The sequence below is a fragment of the Poecilia formosa genome, unplaced genomic scaffold, assembly GCF_000485575.1.
Source record: "Poecilia formosa unplaced genomic scaffold, Poecilia_formosa-5.1.2 Scaffold201, whole genome shotgun sequence".
In the NCBI taxonomy this organism is placed as follows: domain Eukaryota; kingdom Metazoa; phylum Chordata; class Actinopteri; order Cyprinodontiformes; family Poeciliidae; genus Poecilia; species Poecilia formosa.
In genome coordinates, this window is record NW_006800140.1 from 216,089 (window position 1) to 232,622 (window position 16,534).

The 16,534-nt window shown below is 38.5% G+C and overlaps 1 protein-coding gene across 3 annotated transcripts in view; it reads right to left on the minus strand.

The window, feature by feature from the left end:
• Positions 1-2,519: 2,519 nt before the first annotated feature.
• The window catches only part of rab11fip2 (RAB11 family interacting protein 2 (class I)), a 38,170-nt gene continuing 24,155 nt past the window's right edge, over positions 2,520-16,534 (minus strand). For all 3 annotated transcript variants that reach the window (XM_016679084.1, XM_007566913.2, XM_016679085.1), the window contains 4 exons: positions 12,589-12,989; positions 8,689-9,046; positions 7,650-7,725; positions 2,520-5,575 (listed from right to left, as the gene is read on the minus strand). In XM_016679084.1, coding sequence (XP_016534570.1) covers positions 5,345-5,575; positions 7,650-7,725; positions 8,689-9,046; positions 12,589-12,989 — 1,066 coding nt within the window. In that variant the 3' untranslated portion in view covers positions 2,520-5,344. The remainder of the gene's footprint in view (positions 5,576-7,649; positions 7,726-8,688; positions 9,047-12,588; positions 12,990-16,534) is intronic.

Below are 16,534 nucleotides of genomic sequence, written 5' to 3' on the forward strand. Positions count from 1 at the left end.
TAACTGTACTCAGATTAAAAGTTAGATTTTTTTTCATCTGTGAGATTATGCACAGATTATCTGTTGCTTATTATCTGTTGTAATAAGCAATTAATTTCATGATAAATTAAAATGAGCTTGATAATTTACATTCTGCTGATTAATTTTGAAGGGAAATTTTGTTTACAAGGAAGACAAAATCAATTTTATTTGTGGTTTTGGTTGTGTGTGGTGTTTATTTGTTTTATTTATTGTTTTATTGTGTGTTACTTTGGATATCTACAATATCTTCCAGCTCCAGAGTTAACTGTTCTTTAGGAAATTAAAGTTTATTTATCTTTGGGAGGGTGAATTTGCATTATATTGTACTAAAATTGTTTCAAAATAACAACATTGTTGTTATTTTGAATAACTTCTGGGGCAATTTATCATCCAGCTAGAGTTGTTGATTTATTTTAAGGCTTTTTACACATCCCTACTAGCGGTCCTAATAAACCACAAAACATTTAATGAATAAAATAAATCAACAATCATGATGCAGCTCAGTCTCCCTGCAGAGAGGATCCTCTACATCCGCTGTGATAAAATGAATGACATTTAGATTTGTGTTTTAGTTTGACATCTACAAAAGCAGCCAATTATGCGGAAGCATAAAGCAAATGCAATAATCAAGCTAAAAGAAAACAAAGAAATGACAGGCAAAATTAATTAATTTGAACTAGTCACCCCGCCGCCCCCCTCCTTCAGCTTTCATTTGAACTAAATAACCTCAGGGTCCACATTTATTCTACATTAAAACATCGTCAGACCTTTTCTTTTACATTCTGTCATTAAAGCAAAGCAATCAGGCTTTGGGGGGAGATTGTGCGGGTAAACAACCTGTTCCACAATCACCACGACGTTTAGTCTGACAAAAATTCATACAGGCATTCATTTCGCTTATAAGCCAGTTTCATCCCCCATATTTTGAAATGTGGTCCTCAAGTAGACAGAGAAATCCCCAGTAAGGACCAAAAGTCACAAATCATCTACACAATATGTACAATGGAAGTACCAAGAGTTCAGAAAGGCCCGAGAACACGCAAAAAAAAACAAGAGAACTAAATAAAATTACAGTTTGAACTAGAGCGTGCAGGCAGATTAGCATCACATCATACTCACACACCAACTCTGACATTTTTTGGCATCAGAAAAAAACTAAACAAATCAGTTCCAGCAGAAGCTCATTCATTAACAGTCCTGAATGAAGGGCGTGACGTTAGCGAGAGAACAGGATGAACCCAATACTTTAAAGGCAAGCGGGTCAACGGCCTCCATAGTGTTTCCACTTTACAAAAGAACAGCAGAATACATTCAGTACAGGGAGATTTTGGCCTCGAGTCGGAAAAAACGATCACAGAGCAGCAAAACGGCGATTTCACAGCAGCAGAAAGTAATATGTGAATGGAAACCAGTAAAATGTTTGAACTGGAGGATAATCTGCCCAGTGAGGAGGCTTCACACTGCAGAAACACTAAATCTTACCAAGTATTTTTGGAAATGCAAATATCATAGTACACTTGAAGTAAAAACAGCTAACAAGTAACTTTTCAATGTTACAGCTTATTTTAAGTGAATAATTCCTAATATTGTTTAAGGCAGATTATTTCGCAATCAACTGGCCATGTGCCGTTACCTGGCAACACCAGCCAAGCCCAGTCCGTTGCCTAGCAACAACAGTTCTAGATCCACTGGCAGATTATTCTTAAATGCTATAACTGAAATAATCTGCCAGTTTAATCAGTACTTTTAATCAATATTCAGGAATTATTGACTTAAAACAAACTCCTACGTTTTGCTGAAAGGTTACTTGTTAGTTTGTTTTCTTGTATTTCACGTGTACTAAAATATTTACACTAGAAGCTAAATCAAAAATACTAGGTAAAGTTTTGCGTTTTTGCTGTGCCGACAGTGTAAAGGTCCAACATTTCAACCAGTTCACTTTAAACCAACAAGAAATAGATGAAAGTACAAGAAAAACAAACAAAAAAAAAAACCTCAAAGTATTCACACCCCTTCAGCTGTCCATCTAATCCAGGAGTTGGCAGCTTTTCTAAAAAAAAAATAAAACTAACAGCAAAAGACGATTTACTAAATATGTACCTACAAAACAAATTAACATAACATTTATATATATTTTCAAATTTTAGAACAGAATCTTCTATTATGAAATAAAAAAGACATTGTAAAATGAGGTGAATCTTTTCTATAAATACTGAAAAGAAAGAAAGACAGGCTGGACAGTTTAAGTCAGTTACTCTTACAAGCTTGTTTTAGGTATTACAAGTAAATTTTGCTTAAGAACTTACATAAAAATGTTTTAAAATTTAACGTGCTTTAACGTGTTGATGATAAAGGAGAAAATAATGTTGTTTCTGTAGGTCGGAAAAGATCTTAACCTTAATAAAATAAAAATAAACAGCCTCTCAACGTTTGGGTCGAATGTGTTCTGCTTTTAGTCTTTTCCATCCAGCAAAAACAATAATTTTCTCTAGTAACTCTGAGTGGAAGTGGTCCGATCAGTTTTAGAGTAAAAGGTTGTTGAATGTTTAAAATGAAAAAAACATGACTAGTAAAATAAAAATGAGAGATGCACTCAACATTTCGATTAAAGATGTAAATCTGTCAGAGACCCTCATCTTAAAAAAAATTATGAAATGTCTGTCCGTGTCATCAGCTTCACTCGCTAAACAGACGAATATTTTACACTTCTCAATTAGAAACAGAGTTAAAAAGAGTTGCTTTAAATAACATAAACCATGTTATTTAGCATCAGAGAGGTAAAAAGCTGCTAAAACATCAAAATGTGAATGAACAGTTTTAAATCTGAACTAAATAACAACTAAAAGTGTTTCTACCTTTAAGAACTATGAACAAATGAGCCGTTAGGACTCAAAGTGTAAAAGTCTGAGGAATGTTAAGAGAAAAAGCAGATTAAGACGGAGGCGCAGTAAAGGCAGAGTTAACCCATTAGGACCAGATGCACCTGCAACACTGGCAATCAGATTTCAGAATAATTCACTCTGATTTTGGAAGTTTGCTGTGTTTTAATGTTTAAAGCAGAAGAAATAACAAGTGTTAACATTAATTTGCATGTCAGTTAGATAAATATAAAGCTTTTAGCTCCCATACATCATGGTTATGAGTTCATGTATCTCCCAGCGTCAATCAATCGATTACATATCAAACTGATAGGCACAGGTAATGCAAACGAATTCAAATTCAGTTGAATAATATGCTCTTTTTTAGTTGTTTAACAGTTCTGTTAGCTCACAGGGTTTATGATCAGGGAAGTCTCTCACTCTGGTGGGAACGTTGTTGTCCACACAAGTTTATATAGCTGTCACACTTAATCAACCCACTCATGTGACTTCATGTGGCTGGCAAAGAGCAATCCAATCAGTTGCTTCAAAACAGCCACTTACATACAGTCATGTTCCTAACAGTCTCTGAAAAGGAATTTCTATCCAAACTAGGCTTTTCACAATAAATCAGTAAATCGCATGATAAATTAAAACGAATTCACTCATTTCCACTGAAATGATTTATCGTTTTTCTCTCTTTCTATGAAAAATTGGGTGATAAGAGTCTTCAGTCTGGCGCTTTTCTGTGTAAACAAAACTGAAGGGCAATTTTGTTTACAGACTTCATAATTAATTTTATTAGTTGTTTTGTTTATTCTAGATATTTGTTTAATAATCTTTGAGAATGTTTTCTGGTGTTATTATACAGTTATTACCATTATGTTACCTGAAATAGGCCTAAAAACACCAATATTTCTGGGACAATTTATCATCCAAAAAACTGTTATGGTGAAAGTCCTAGTATTCTACACCCTACCGTGGGGTCAAGGTAAAATAAAAAGAAACAAAATTTTATGTTTGAAATGTCTCACACACACCCTATACACCTGGGAAAGAAAATGCTCTTGCTAAGTTTTCTGGCATTTAGCAAATAGAAATAATTTTGATGACTCTAACTAACCTAAAACAACAGAAGTTTAGTCTGATTTAACTTCAGACATCGAGGAAAAATGTGTATCTGTCATTTAATTATCTTTGAATATCTGGTTTCAACTGTAAGCAATGTTTATTACAAAACAGGGGAGTTTGAATAACTTCAGCACCAGACCGAAGACTTTGAAGAATTTTACAAAAGAAATCAAGGACTTTCCAAACCCTGACAACACAGAATAGAAATTCAAGCACTTCCATGAATTTCAAGCACCAGTTTGAACCCTATATGTGTGATTTGTGCTGCTTTGGATCAATATCGGTATCAGCTGAAATTCAAAGCTCCAATATCGGTATCGTATCGGAAGTAAAAAAGTTACTCTTACAAGAATCATCGCCCTGTGTCCTGTTTTAATTGGAAAGCAAAATCTTTATCTCACCGACTAAGCAATCAGTTTGTAACTTCAGTTTATCTTACAGAAGTTCTGGATGATCTCCGTTTTAGAAACCAACTTCCAGAAAGTGAAGCAAACATTTCAAAATCAGGAGTGATCATAAAGATGCAACCAACAACATCTTTTCTGTCACGACGTTTTTAGAGAACACTTCATTTTGAACACCTTGGGAAAAATGATATTTGATTTGCACTAACAGTACGTCTCACCAATTAAAGTAACATTCATATGAGCTATAAAACACTAATAAATAAAGGATTGTGCAGCATAAATAAAGATATGTGCAGCATAGAGCCACTTGTGTACCATTAATACAATCATCAGCAGAGCTTTGAAGGAAACGACCAATCAGATCAACAGGAAGAGGCGAGTTTAACTCAAACATACGATTCAAATGTAAACAAGAGAAATACCAGCAGGTTGTAAAGCAACATGTTTTCGTAGTGATTATATTGCACTTATAGTAAGTAAAGTTTTAACCCCTCCAACTCATAACATTAAAAACATGAATATGTTCTTGGGAAAACATCTTCCAGTCAGTCTAGGAATATCTGTAGAGGACAGAGCTGCCGGTCTAAAATGTCTGAAATCGATTGTAAACAGCTTAATTTGTAACGTAACTGCAGCTAACGCGTCCGGTAAACAAGTCTGGAAGCATTGCGGCCGATTATGGCAAGTGTATGTGCAATAAATTACGACAGAGCTTAAAATAATCCAGACCAAAACCTGCTCAAGATAACGTCTTGACTTGAAACATCAATGAATCGTTTGTCTTTCAGTAAAGCAACAAATATTAAAAGCAACCCCGACCTTTAAATTAAAACAGGAAGTTAAAGTAAAGCTGCTTGAATTTGATCTACCCTTGACCCCTGACCTCCTTCTGAACATTTATTAGTGACTTTTCATCTAGTGTTTCTTTTAGTTCTTCTTTTTTGAGAGTTTACCGGCCTTCTTTTTGGGCACGTAGGGAGTCCGTAGGATGCTAGGCGTCTCCTCCATGACGCGGACCAGCAGGTTGTCGATGTAGTCTTCCAGCTCCCGGATGTGCGCGTCTTTCTTCCGGACCACTTCCTTCTGCTTGATGAGTTCCTGGACGACCTCGTCAAAGGTCAGGTTGCTGTAGTTGGCTGCCGTGTCTGGTGGCGCCACCTGAAGGAAAAGAAATGAGTTTGAAAAATGGTTCTACACGATTACAACTAAAAGTTCAAAATGTCTGTCAGACCAGAGCCAAGACGAAACGCTCAGGTCTGTTCTACCCATCCATCAACCAATCCATCTACCGGCCTGGCAAATCAATCCATCCATCCATCCATCCATCCATCCATCCATCCATCCAACTGTAGAAAGGTCTTCTGTAAATCCTCAATAACATTTTATGGTTTTTAAAAATTGGGCCATAATAAGCAGCAAACTGAATCTGCAGAGTTTCAGTTTAGAAAACTTTTGTTCTGTAATGAGCGGGTTTATGTCGTAGCCTTTCTGAGTGATGGATGCAGACATCAGACTTGAGTCAATGGATTTAATGTCAGACACGTTTCAAAATGTTTTGTGTTTCTAAAGGAATCAAATCAGACTGACCAGAGTTTTCAGAGAAACTTCTGTCAAAACTACATGAAGCCTCCATGAGGAGATAAACGCAGCCAGACTGTTAAAATTCTGGTTAATAAACAGCCAATGAAATGTTGAGGGAAGCAGATCATGGTCTGGCGTGATGGTTTTTAATGAGGGACTACTTTATCGCCTCGGCGCTGGGCTTCCTCCCACAGACGGACGGAGCAGCGAAAACCTCCGCCCTGTTTAAATACCTCGGTTATCAGCCTCCACTCCCCAACGCTACGCAAAGGCAGCGCACAGAGCGACCTGGAGCCAGACCGCTCACCTGTGTCTTATCGCCTCCAACAGCAGAAACAATGCTGCCGCGTTGCCATGCCGACCAAAATTAAATATCTGCCGCTGAGATTAAATGAGGAAGGTTTTGAGAACAGAAGACGTCAGATACTGTTACACACAGTATCTTAAAGTGCAATAAAGAGTTTTAAATATAATGTAAATTAAATGATAAAGAATGACGTCAATCAGAGAACCGGGAGTAGAATTAGACTGAATCGATACACAATCTAGAATTTACTGCAATATCGTGACCAATACAGATATTAATATTAGATCGCTGCATCTCTGCTGGTAACTAGTTATAAATAATCAATATTAATAAATTATTTAGTGAAAACAAGCTCATATTTCTTGAAGAAAAGTTACTTTTCAGTTATTTCAGGAGTAGTAAGATATTTACACTCGAAGTAGAATAAACATACTTGTTAAAGTTTTGCCTTTTTGCAGTGTTGAAGTCAGTAGAGACGGAGAACATCGTTTTTTTTTTTAACGCATGCACAGCGTAATAATCTGGCTGCTGACAAAAGGCCTGGGAATGACCATGAACTGGCGAAGTAATGATGGCCGTTTTTCCCTCCGATCAGTAGTGAGGAGGAGATAAGGCGCACACTTGGCATTCTCCAGTTGTGTCATTACAGTTTCTAATGAGCTCAGCTTTGAGAATCTAAACGCTGAGCTCTTTGAAATCTCTCACTGCCCCCCCTCTCCCATCCTGTGTGTGGTTAATTAGGGCCTTGAAGCAGAGGAAATGGGAGCTGCCATTTCTGGAAGGCGAAGCGGTACGCACGGGGGACGCATGTGTGGATACCGACAGCCCTCAACACCCACAAAGCAAGGTGAGGAAAGCCATTATCAGCATTCTCCTTCTCATTTAGGCATCACTTTAGCTACTGCCCCCCCACAACCCTTAACCCAACTCTTCTGCTGTGTAGTACTCTGTTATTTCCTGCTAGACACTTTAAAACCAGAGAACTAGCTTGAGCTTCAAATGTAGTAACTATTTAAAGAGATACACACGTCATTCCCATTCACTGTCACAACAAAAATGGTGCAATTAGAGAATGAAAATGACCGCCCGGCCCTGAAATTTAACACCACTTCCAATGACGATCCGATCGGACGCGCTGACCGACGGGTGCAGCTGCTAATTAGCCGAATGGCGCGGCTGAGCGTTCGGAGGCCTTGCTGATCCGTGTCAGCTGCTGCTGCTGCGGCGCTGAGCGAAACTCAGAGTTCTCATTTACTGGGATCATTTATGACAGCCGCTGTCAGGTGAAGCTGACATTTTTGCAATAATGTCACTGGAAACCGGTGAAGAAGTTGTTGTTCTTACGTTTTTCTTGCCGAAAATGTCCTTCTTCTTCTTCTGCCCAAAGAGGCCGTCCTCGCTTCCCCTCTGCTTGTTGTCACTGAAATAACAGAGGAACATTAATTATCAAATGGGAAAAACATTTTCTGTTGTTGTTTTTAATAACTGCAGTTTATTAATCAACTAACAGAAATAACATATTTGGAGCAGCATTTAACCTAAAACTGTACAATTCATATAAACATTTTGATTCTTTTCAGATGAAAAATATTTTTTGTCTGTAAATATGTTCCAACTAGAACCTGAAGCACCTTTTGTTGTTCAATTATTAATTAGATAATCCAAAAAATAGTCAATAGATTATGGACTCTACCTTTTGAACATTTTGGGTTTTTGTTTGTTTACTGAACTGAAACTGAAAGGTCTCATTACTAAAGTTGTTTTTGTTTTCAGATTTGTTTGAGTAACATATTGTTTGTTTTTATTCGTTTTGCTCTTGATTTAAAATACAATCCTTCTCCATAATTGTGCACAATTGTTTCAACGTCCTGCTATTGGCAACAATTTAATACAAATGTGATAAAAGATTAAGTATTTCTTCTGAGCATTAACGATTATTTGTAAAACTTATACCAAGGTATAGCTTCACAGGTTGCTCAACATTTCATTTTTTTCAGTGTGATCCTCTCCCGTGCCTCCCTGTGTTTGCTGACTTCAACATGAACTGTGGAAACCAAAGGAGTTCAATGGTAGAAAAACAAAAATCCAGATTTCCCAAAACCTAAATCTTCAAAAATGTGATCAAATCAATAAAATCGAGCCGCGCCAGAAGGCTTCTTAGATGAAGTAATTAAACATCTGTGCGGTTTGTACACAGCTGTGACCGGCGCGGGCGCGCCTGGCAGCAGAAGACGATGGACCAGCGGAGATAAGTGGTTAATTGGGCGCTGTATCTCAGCAGAGGATCTCATTACTGCGGCTCAAAGGGCTTTGCTACTCTAAAGAGCCGCTAATGACACCTTCCTCTCAGATAAACCACAACTCTCTGACGAAGCCCAACTACCTGGTTTTGTAGCCGAAGCTGAACGGGTTGGTGTCGGCCGCGGCGTCGGCGCTGAACGGGTTGGGAGAGCGCAGGTCTCCAGAGCTCCCCGACCGGCCCCCGTTGCCGGCCCTGCGGCCCTCCTTCTTCCCCGTCACACGTTCCAGCAGGCTGACCTTCTCCTTTTTCTCCCTCCGCTCCGCCCGCTCCCACGGCTGCTGCCCCCGCTCGCCCTCAAACGGGTTGCGGTTGCGTGGGAGCGTGGCATACTTCTGTGGCAGCGTGTCACTGATATCAGTGAAAGGGTCACTGTGTGCTTCTCCGTCCTGGTATCCAGGCACCTCGCTCTGGGAACGCCGGTGAGGGCCACCTGTACTTCCTGCAAGAGGAGGAAAAACAACTTCAAGCCGCTGCTGCGATAAACGGGACAAAGAGCCTCGTTAGAAAACTCAAACTGCTGCTGCTGCTGCTTCACTGTGCTGAGAGGCCAGCTGCAGTAAAACAGTAACTTTTTAAACAGCACAGTTTAATAATAAACTAATGCTGAAATGATTAATCGGATTAACTGATTATTGTTCAGATGTACTAAAGGAATGCTATGTTGTTGCATTTTAGGCAAAGAAATGTAATTGTTTATTTTCATTTTTAGATGTATTTATAACATGCAAGAAAGGTGTAAGTACTGGGCTGAAATAATTATTCAGATTAATCATCAATCATTGATTATTGAAATAATCAATAACTAATTTAGGTAAAATACTTTCTTATTTAAAAAGGAATTGATTTGTTGATTTGCATCTTTAGATGCATTTCTAATGTAAAAGAAGTGTAAGTGTAGGGCTGAAACGATTAATTGGATCAAATGTAATTAATTGATTATATTTACTAAAGGAATGCTATGTTGCATTTTAGACAATAAAATGTTTATTTTTTCATTGAATTTTTTGTTCATTTGCATCTTTTAATTTATTTTTAATGTTTAAATATGACTTTCTTTTACAAGATGGTTAAAAGAAAATATGTAGAATGTAATTTTTTAATCTGATTGTCTGGGGAAAAAAATCAATAAATTTACCAATTACTAAAATAACTGTTGGTTTCAGCCCTGTGTTAAACGCAGCTGTCCATAAAGAAGATCTCAATCGTTTAAGCCTCTGTTATAATGCCAAGTTTTGCTGATGTAAGCAAATTTAAATAGTTATTAACCCTTTTTCAACCCATAATTATCATCCCGTCTCTACGACCCTAAACTATGCTGACGCACCTTTTGATTCATGTTCATAACTCAGTGTTTGCTGCTAGTTTCCCACATTTTTCCTGCAGATGTTCTCCAAAGCGACCAGATTGTGAGGAAATCTCCTTCCCGATCAGCCAATGCCGTTCCAAAGCTCTGCATTCCTCTCATGGATCCCTCCATGTTTGGATGTTTGTCCCACATGAAGCATCTTTCACTCGGGTCGGGTCGTTCTCTCTGTTTTTGGGCCCAAGGTGTGTTGTGAAAAGGTGGCCCAAGAAGTTCCAGTTTGGTTTCATTAGACTGGAACACGTCCTCCTGAAAGGTTGTGGGAGATTTTTCAGCCCGGTCCAGATGTTGGACCCCGAACCCAAAGGCCTTCACAGTTACGTTTCCCAGCCTCCAACCCGTTTCTCAGTAGTTCTGGATAAATGTTGAGTTTCTTGTTCTAGATTTTGTAAAGTTATTGATACTGGAGGAAATGCATAATGGAAACGGTAGCTAAAATGGCCACCTGTGTACTGAACAGGTGTGAATCAAAAGGTGCCTCAGAACATCAATGAGTCCACATTTAGGCTACAAGGTTATTGCAACCGTTCCTTTGTAGGTCTTTAGTAACAAATTTGCCATTTTTTCTGTGCTGTTCTTGAATTTTACAATAGATTTGTTACATTTTATGTAGAAAAAATATATTTTAGTGGTGGTACTTGATTACATTTTTTGACAGGGCTTGAAATTAATCATAGTTTAATTAAAAATAATTAACATTTCCCATTTAAAAAAAAACCTTTTGTTGCTAAATAATTGATTAAGCGTATGAGCGCAACAACAAAGATATTTATCGTTTTTATTTTGGTACAAAATGCATTTACACTCATTAAGTTTTCATGAAACCTGTTAAAAAAATCCTCCTTTAGAAATGAAGGCGCTGTGTTAGCGGATGTTTCTCGTCCGTCAGATTTACAGCCGTACAAGAAACACAATACAAAGGTTCCGGCTCCGGAGCTTTGTATGAAATAAAAGACAAGTGATTAATTGTGTTAAAATGTTTAACACATTAAAATTTCTATAAGTACTTAACTGAAATTAACAAAGAGAAATTTTTATATAAACACTTTACAAAAGAAGCACATAAGGATGAAATCTGTTGTGAATTGGCGCTTCATAAATAAAATGAACTATTAGACCACAGAGACCCTCTAAAAACACACATAACTGCATATTTAATAGCTCAAAAGCTAAATAACTAAAAAAATCAGTTTTGCCTTTAGCCTTCAGACTTTACAATGTCCAACTCTGAGAACCAAATGTAATTTTTCTGGATTCATTTATAGATGCTTGGTAGATTGTATTTATATTCAGTCGTAGTTAAATTACTTACATTACACTGAATTATAGTGTGATGCAAGTAATTTACATCACACTATATTTTAATTTATATTAAAAGGTTATATATGTATTATTAATAATTAACATCTTGGATAGAGTAGCAATTTCCCCTTAGGGATCAATGAAGTGTAATCATTCATTCATTCATCCATCCATCGCAGAACCTAACATCTACAGCAGTGGTCCCCAAACTACGGCCCGCGGGCCGGATCCGGCCCGCCTCCACATTTGGTCCGGCCCCCTGAACAATACCAGAGAGCATTTAGATTTCTTTTTATATACCGTATTTTCCGGACTATAGGCCGTTTATATGTGGATTTTTCTTCAACCACCAGGGGGCTCTTTAGCAGGAAGTGAATCACTGGAAGTCAAAATTGGAAATAAAAGAAGAAAGCGCCCATTAAAATGGAATTAGGTTTTAAAATTTGAGAATGTTGTTGATCAGTTAAACAGCATTGAGAGGAAAAAGAAGATTTTTCATTTTTTAAAATGATACTGGGATTATTATGAGAATTTGAGGTATTAGGATCCAATAGATGGCAGTAGTGCAACAATAATTGATGCAAGCTGCCGTTGAAATATAGAGAAGAAGAAGAAGCAGAAGAAGAAGCAGCAGCAGCAGCAGCAGAAGAAGAAGAAGAAGAAGGCGGCGCCCATTCCCATTTAGCACATGCTAGTAGCAACACAAAGGATCGGCACTTTTACCGTTACAGTTTCCGTTCGGAAACTTCCGTAATCAGTTCAGTTAAATCTAAACTTGGCAACTTTTTCTTTTTCAACCGCAATAAATGTGATATTCAATTGACCTGTTATGACTCAAATGTTGGCTGTCCACCCCCCTTTGCTGCTGCATCGCTGTGGAAAACCTGGAGCGGCAGAGATATCTGCGGCTTATATGTGTATGTTTACTGGGTTGTTTTAAAAAAAAAACTTTGGGGTTGTGGCTTATAGTCCGGAAAATACGGACTATAATCCTTCCTGGATTTATTCTGTGAAGAACCCAGAGAGGGTTATTTGGTTGTGCTTTCTGGAGAACATTTAGGCACTCCTGCAACCGTCACCCTTTTTCTGTTACAAACTGACTCCGGCCGCCACCAGAGAAGGGAAAAGTTATGTGGCCCTCACAGGAAAACGTTTGGGGACCCCTGATCTACAGGCTCATTTCAGCCAATCAGCAGGCAGATAAATGAATGGTGCTTCAGGATTGGTTGTTTTCCAAATGCAAAGTACTGCTAACATGATGTAAATGTAATTTTCCAGATATGTTAGCATGTCAGTGTTGACCTCAGGCTGCTCACCGCTCTCTTCGATGGAGTTCATGGAGTCCAGTTTGGGTCGGAAGTGGTTCCCGATGAGGTCGGACATGGAGTGGGCCGCTGACAGCTTCTGGCCCCCGGACAGCAGAGACCGCTTCACCTTCGTCTCCGGCTTCGTCTCCGCCGGCCGGCCGCTCGGCTCCGCGTCGCACACGGCAGAGCGGGGCAAGATGGCCGAAGACGTGTCGCCATAGACGCCCCCGCCGTCGTTTTTGCGACCTTTCACCTTGTTCTTCAGCTTGGAGAAGGGCGAGCGCGGCTTCTCCTTCATGGAGAGGTCGAACATGCTGGCCGTCATGTTGTTCCTCATGAACTGGATGCTGACCTCGATCCGACCCCGGTCCTTCTTCTTCTTCCCCGGCTTGGACTCCAAGGAGAACCAGCTGCAGTCGGAGAGCGAGAAGCTTAAGCTCAGCAAATTCAGTGACAGAATTTACAGAAAAGGCGCGGGATTAACGCACTGCAGCTCCAACAACAAATCCTTTCAGTTGATCACACATAATTCAGGGAGACGTGCAGACAAAATAAGAATGTGGTACAAGTCTTTATGCGACCAAACAACAATAAATGAAATAATATGCTTCCCCTGCTCCTTAATAGACACAAATGAAAAGCCTAATTTGAGCTGAATAATCCAAAAGGTTAAATCACTTCAAGTTTTTTTTTTTGACACAACCGAGAGGCACCATTTATCTTTTAAAAGGATAAACATTATTCTTTGAAATTCGAACAGAAGAAATAGCCTCCTGAAGAATAATAAAAGGCCATTCCAGGCTCCTATTTGTTTAACCCTTCTGCTTTTTCAACTGGAAATAATGGGATTTTTTTCCCTTCACTAGGAGGGGAAAAAGTGTGGCATTTGCACAAATCTGGCCTTTGTTCAGAAATGCAACGACAAGCAAGTGGGAAACTGCAAAGCCACATGACAGGGCAGCACAGGAGTTCATCCATGCTAATGAGACGTATCCTTGTTCATTAGCACGCCTCAGGACCAAACCGCCGTTTAGAAAGGTTTTCTGTCTGTTTTCTACATGAATGTGTCACATTTTACAGTAGAGATAATATTTAAAGCCGCAAATGTCATCGCAGTTTAAATGTGTGCAATATTGCAGTCCTGGGTACAACGTTGGGATGAAAAAAAGTGAGAAAAATGTGAGTTAATCCTCAATATTCAATAGTTTCACAGTTTAATATTTCCAGGCTTTTCTTAGAGCAAGAAAAACTAAAAATCTTGAAGGCGTAAAGAGATAAATTAATCACAAAAGGCCTTTTAACTCGTTTCAAAGAAGAAGAGTCATTTTTCTGTATCAAGTCTACAAGATTATTTAAGTAATCGATAATTTTGATAATCAAATTTTAAAAAATTGGCACATTATGCAGGTTTTCAATTTAAGTACCAAAGCTTATTTCCTACCATTTTAGAAATAAATTAAAACAAATAATTAAATTCCTTTTTAAACCATCCGCCGATCCTAAGAGATGTTTTTTAACTTGGTCCGGGTAGATCAGTATGTGTGTGTGTAGTTTCAGGAACTGACGGTCTGATGGGCTAAATCTAAACAATATTTAACTAATAATTACCTGCAAACACACTCCAAAAACTAATTAAAACTGACTGAATTAGACAAATAAAAGGTCACAACTAAATGGTACAACAAGGCTCCCCTTATGGATGACTAATAGTTTATAGATATATTATTCATTTACATATAAACACTTTATAAATCATTAATAACTGTTTATTATACATTAATTAAGGGTGAGGAGGCTAAATCTACTGTTCACCTATATATCTTATCTAGAGTTGTTATACAAAACATTTCACAAGAAGCATTTGTAAATATAATTTTCAGCTTATTGTTTTCTTCTAAGCCTTAATTAATGTATAATAAATAGTTATTAATGATTTATAAAGTGTTTATATGTAAATGAATAACATATCTATAAACTACTAGTCATCCATAAGGGGAGCCTTGTTGTACCATTTAGTTTTATTTAGTTGTGACCTTTTATTTGACTAATTCAGTCACTTTATAATGAGGGAAGAATCATTGTAAAGTGGCACCAACTAGCCTATAATAAACCCAAGAACTATTAGAACCCTGACTGGGTTTGGTTCCCACCCACAGCATGCTGCTGCCACCGCCTCAGGGTCTCAGATCTCCAAACTCGTCACAAACACAGGTGTGCGATAATTAACGGATACCAAACCGCGTTTTTCCTCCTCAGCGTGTCGGGTCCGAGGCGGCTGTGCCGAACACAGGCCTGCTGTGTGGAGCCGTGGAACCGACGGGGATCATTACAGAACCGCTGCTGAAAAGCTGCAGAGCCTGGAGGTGCATCACTGCAGACACCTAAATAAATACCAGCCAGGAACGCTGATTGTAACATATCGTGATTCTGGCTACTGACGGACGGGGAGGAAGTGTGCTAATGCCTTTCCATGATGGGACAGGCGGTGATCTAATTAACACCAGATCCAGTCCCGCAGAGCGAGGAAGATGATGTCAGACCTTCATCCTCTGGTTGGGTGAGCACAGATTAACCCATCAAGTTCTGCCCTGAAGACGTTAATGCTGGACCTATCTGTTGGATTAAACTTTGTTTAAATTCAAAATTTCCTTGAGAAGTTGGATTTGTTTAGAAAGTCCGGTTCATTTGGACCAAAGAACTGAACTCTGATCCGCCTAAAGACCTCAGTTTGGGTTTGGTTGAAATGAACTCCGGTTTGCATATGTGAACGCCAAGCGGATCGGAGACCGTTCCAAAAGCAGGAAGTGGACTACAGCGCAGGGCATTCTGGGTAAATACAAGCAAAACAAACACGCTACACTAGCGCTAACATCCTGGAGGGAATCAGAGTAGAACCGCAGTTTCTCCATAAAGAAAGAAAGAGATAAAGAAATAGATTAATAACAGGATAAAGAAAAACGAAACAGTTAAAAGAAATAAGAGCAAAAAGATACAGAAACAAAGACAAACACAGAGAAAAAGATGTAAAGATCAAAAGAAATACAGAAAGGAATGAAGAAAGAAAGGAAGTTACAGATAAGAAAAAAAGAGAAAGAAAAAGTCAGAAAAAAATTTATGAAAAGAAAGGAAGAGACAAAAAGAGATAAAAAGATAAACAAGAAAGGTTGAAAGAAAAAAGACAGAAACAAAGAAAGAAACAGAAACAGAATCTGCATCAAAACATCAGTTGTTAAACTGTTTTGCTTTTGTACAGAACATAAAACTATAAGGCAACTAAAAAAGGTTTAAGAAACAGAAATCTTTCAGGTTTTGACCTGCGAGTCAAAGTGTTTCTCAAACGGCAGCAGAAAAACCCAGAGGACCTTCACTGACTCAGAAAGCTGAAACAAACGGCGGCGCTTCAGGCTGCAGAGAACAAACACGGCTGCATTTTTTCACACAAAAACAAAAAAATGGCTCCGCTGGGAGTGACTACCTAAACATGTTTGTCCAGCTCCGCTTGTTTCAATTGGGCCTCCAAGTGACTCACTGACAACTGTCACTTATTAGGCGACATATAATCTCTAAACAATGGGCAATCAACTGTCAGAGAGGTGGAACAGAAGTTAAAACCACCAACTGCTGTTAAAAACATGCTGAGCTATAAACGACTTTAAACAGATGTTCAAAATAAGACGAAGCTGTAAAACAAGTGTGTGACGAATATAAAAGGCAAAGTGGCAGTGTTTATGCCACATGGTGAAAAGAAGCGGGGTCATGAACTTATTAAAGGACGGAATAAAGCAGGCGGGGAAATCTGAAATAGCTCCAACACATGCGGCAAATGTGACTCAAAAACTGATTTAGTTCAGGCTGAGGCCTTGTGACTGGAGGAGAAACATCGGCACGTTTCCTCTCAAGATAAAATCAACTAAAAACATCAGAAACCAGGAATTAGGAGGAGATTCAAGCAGAG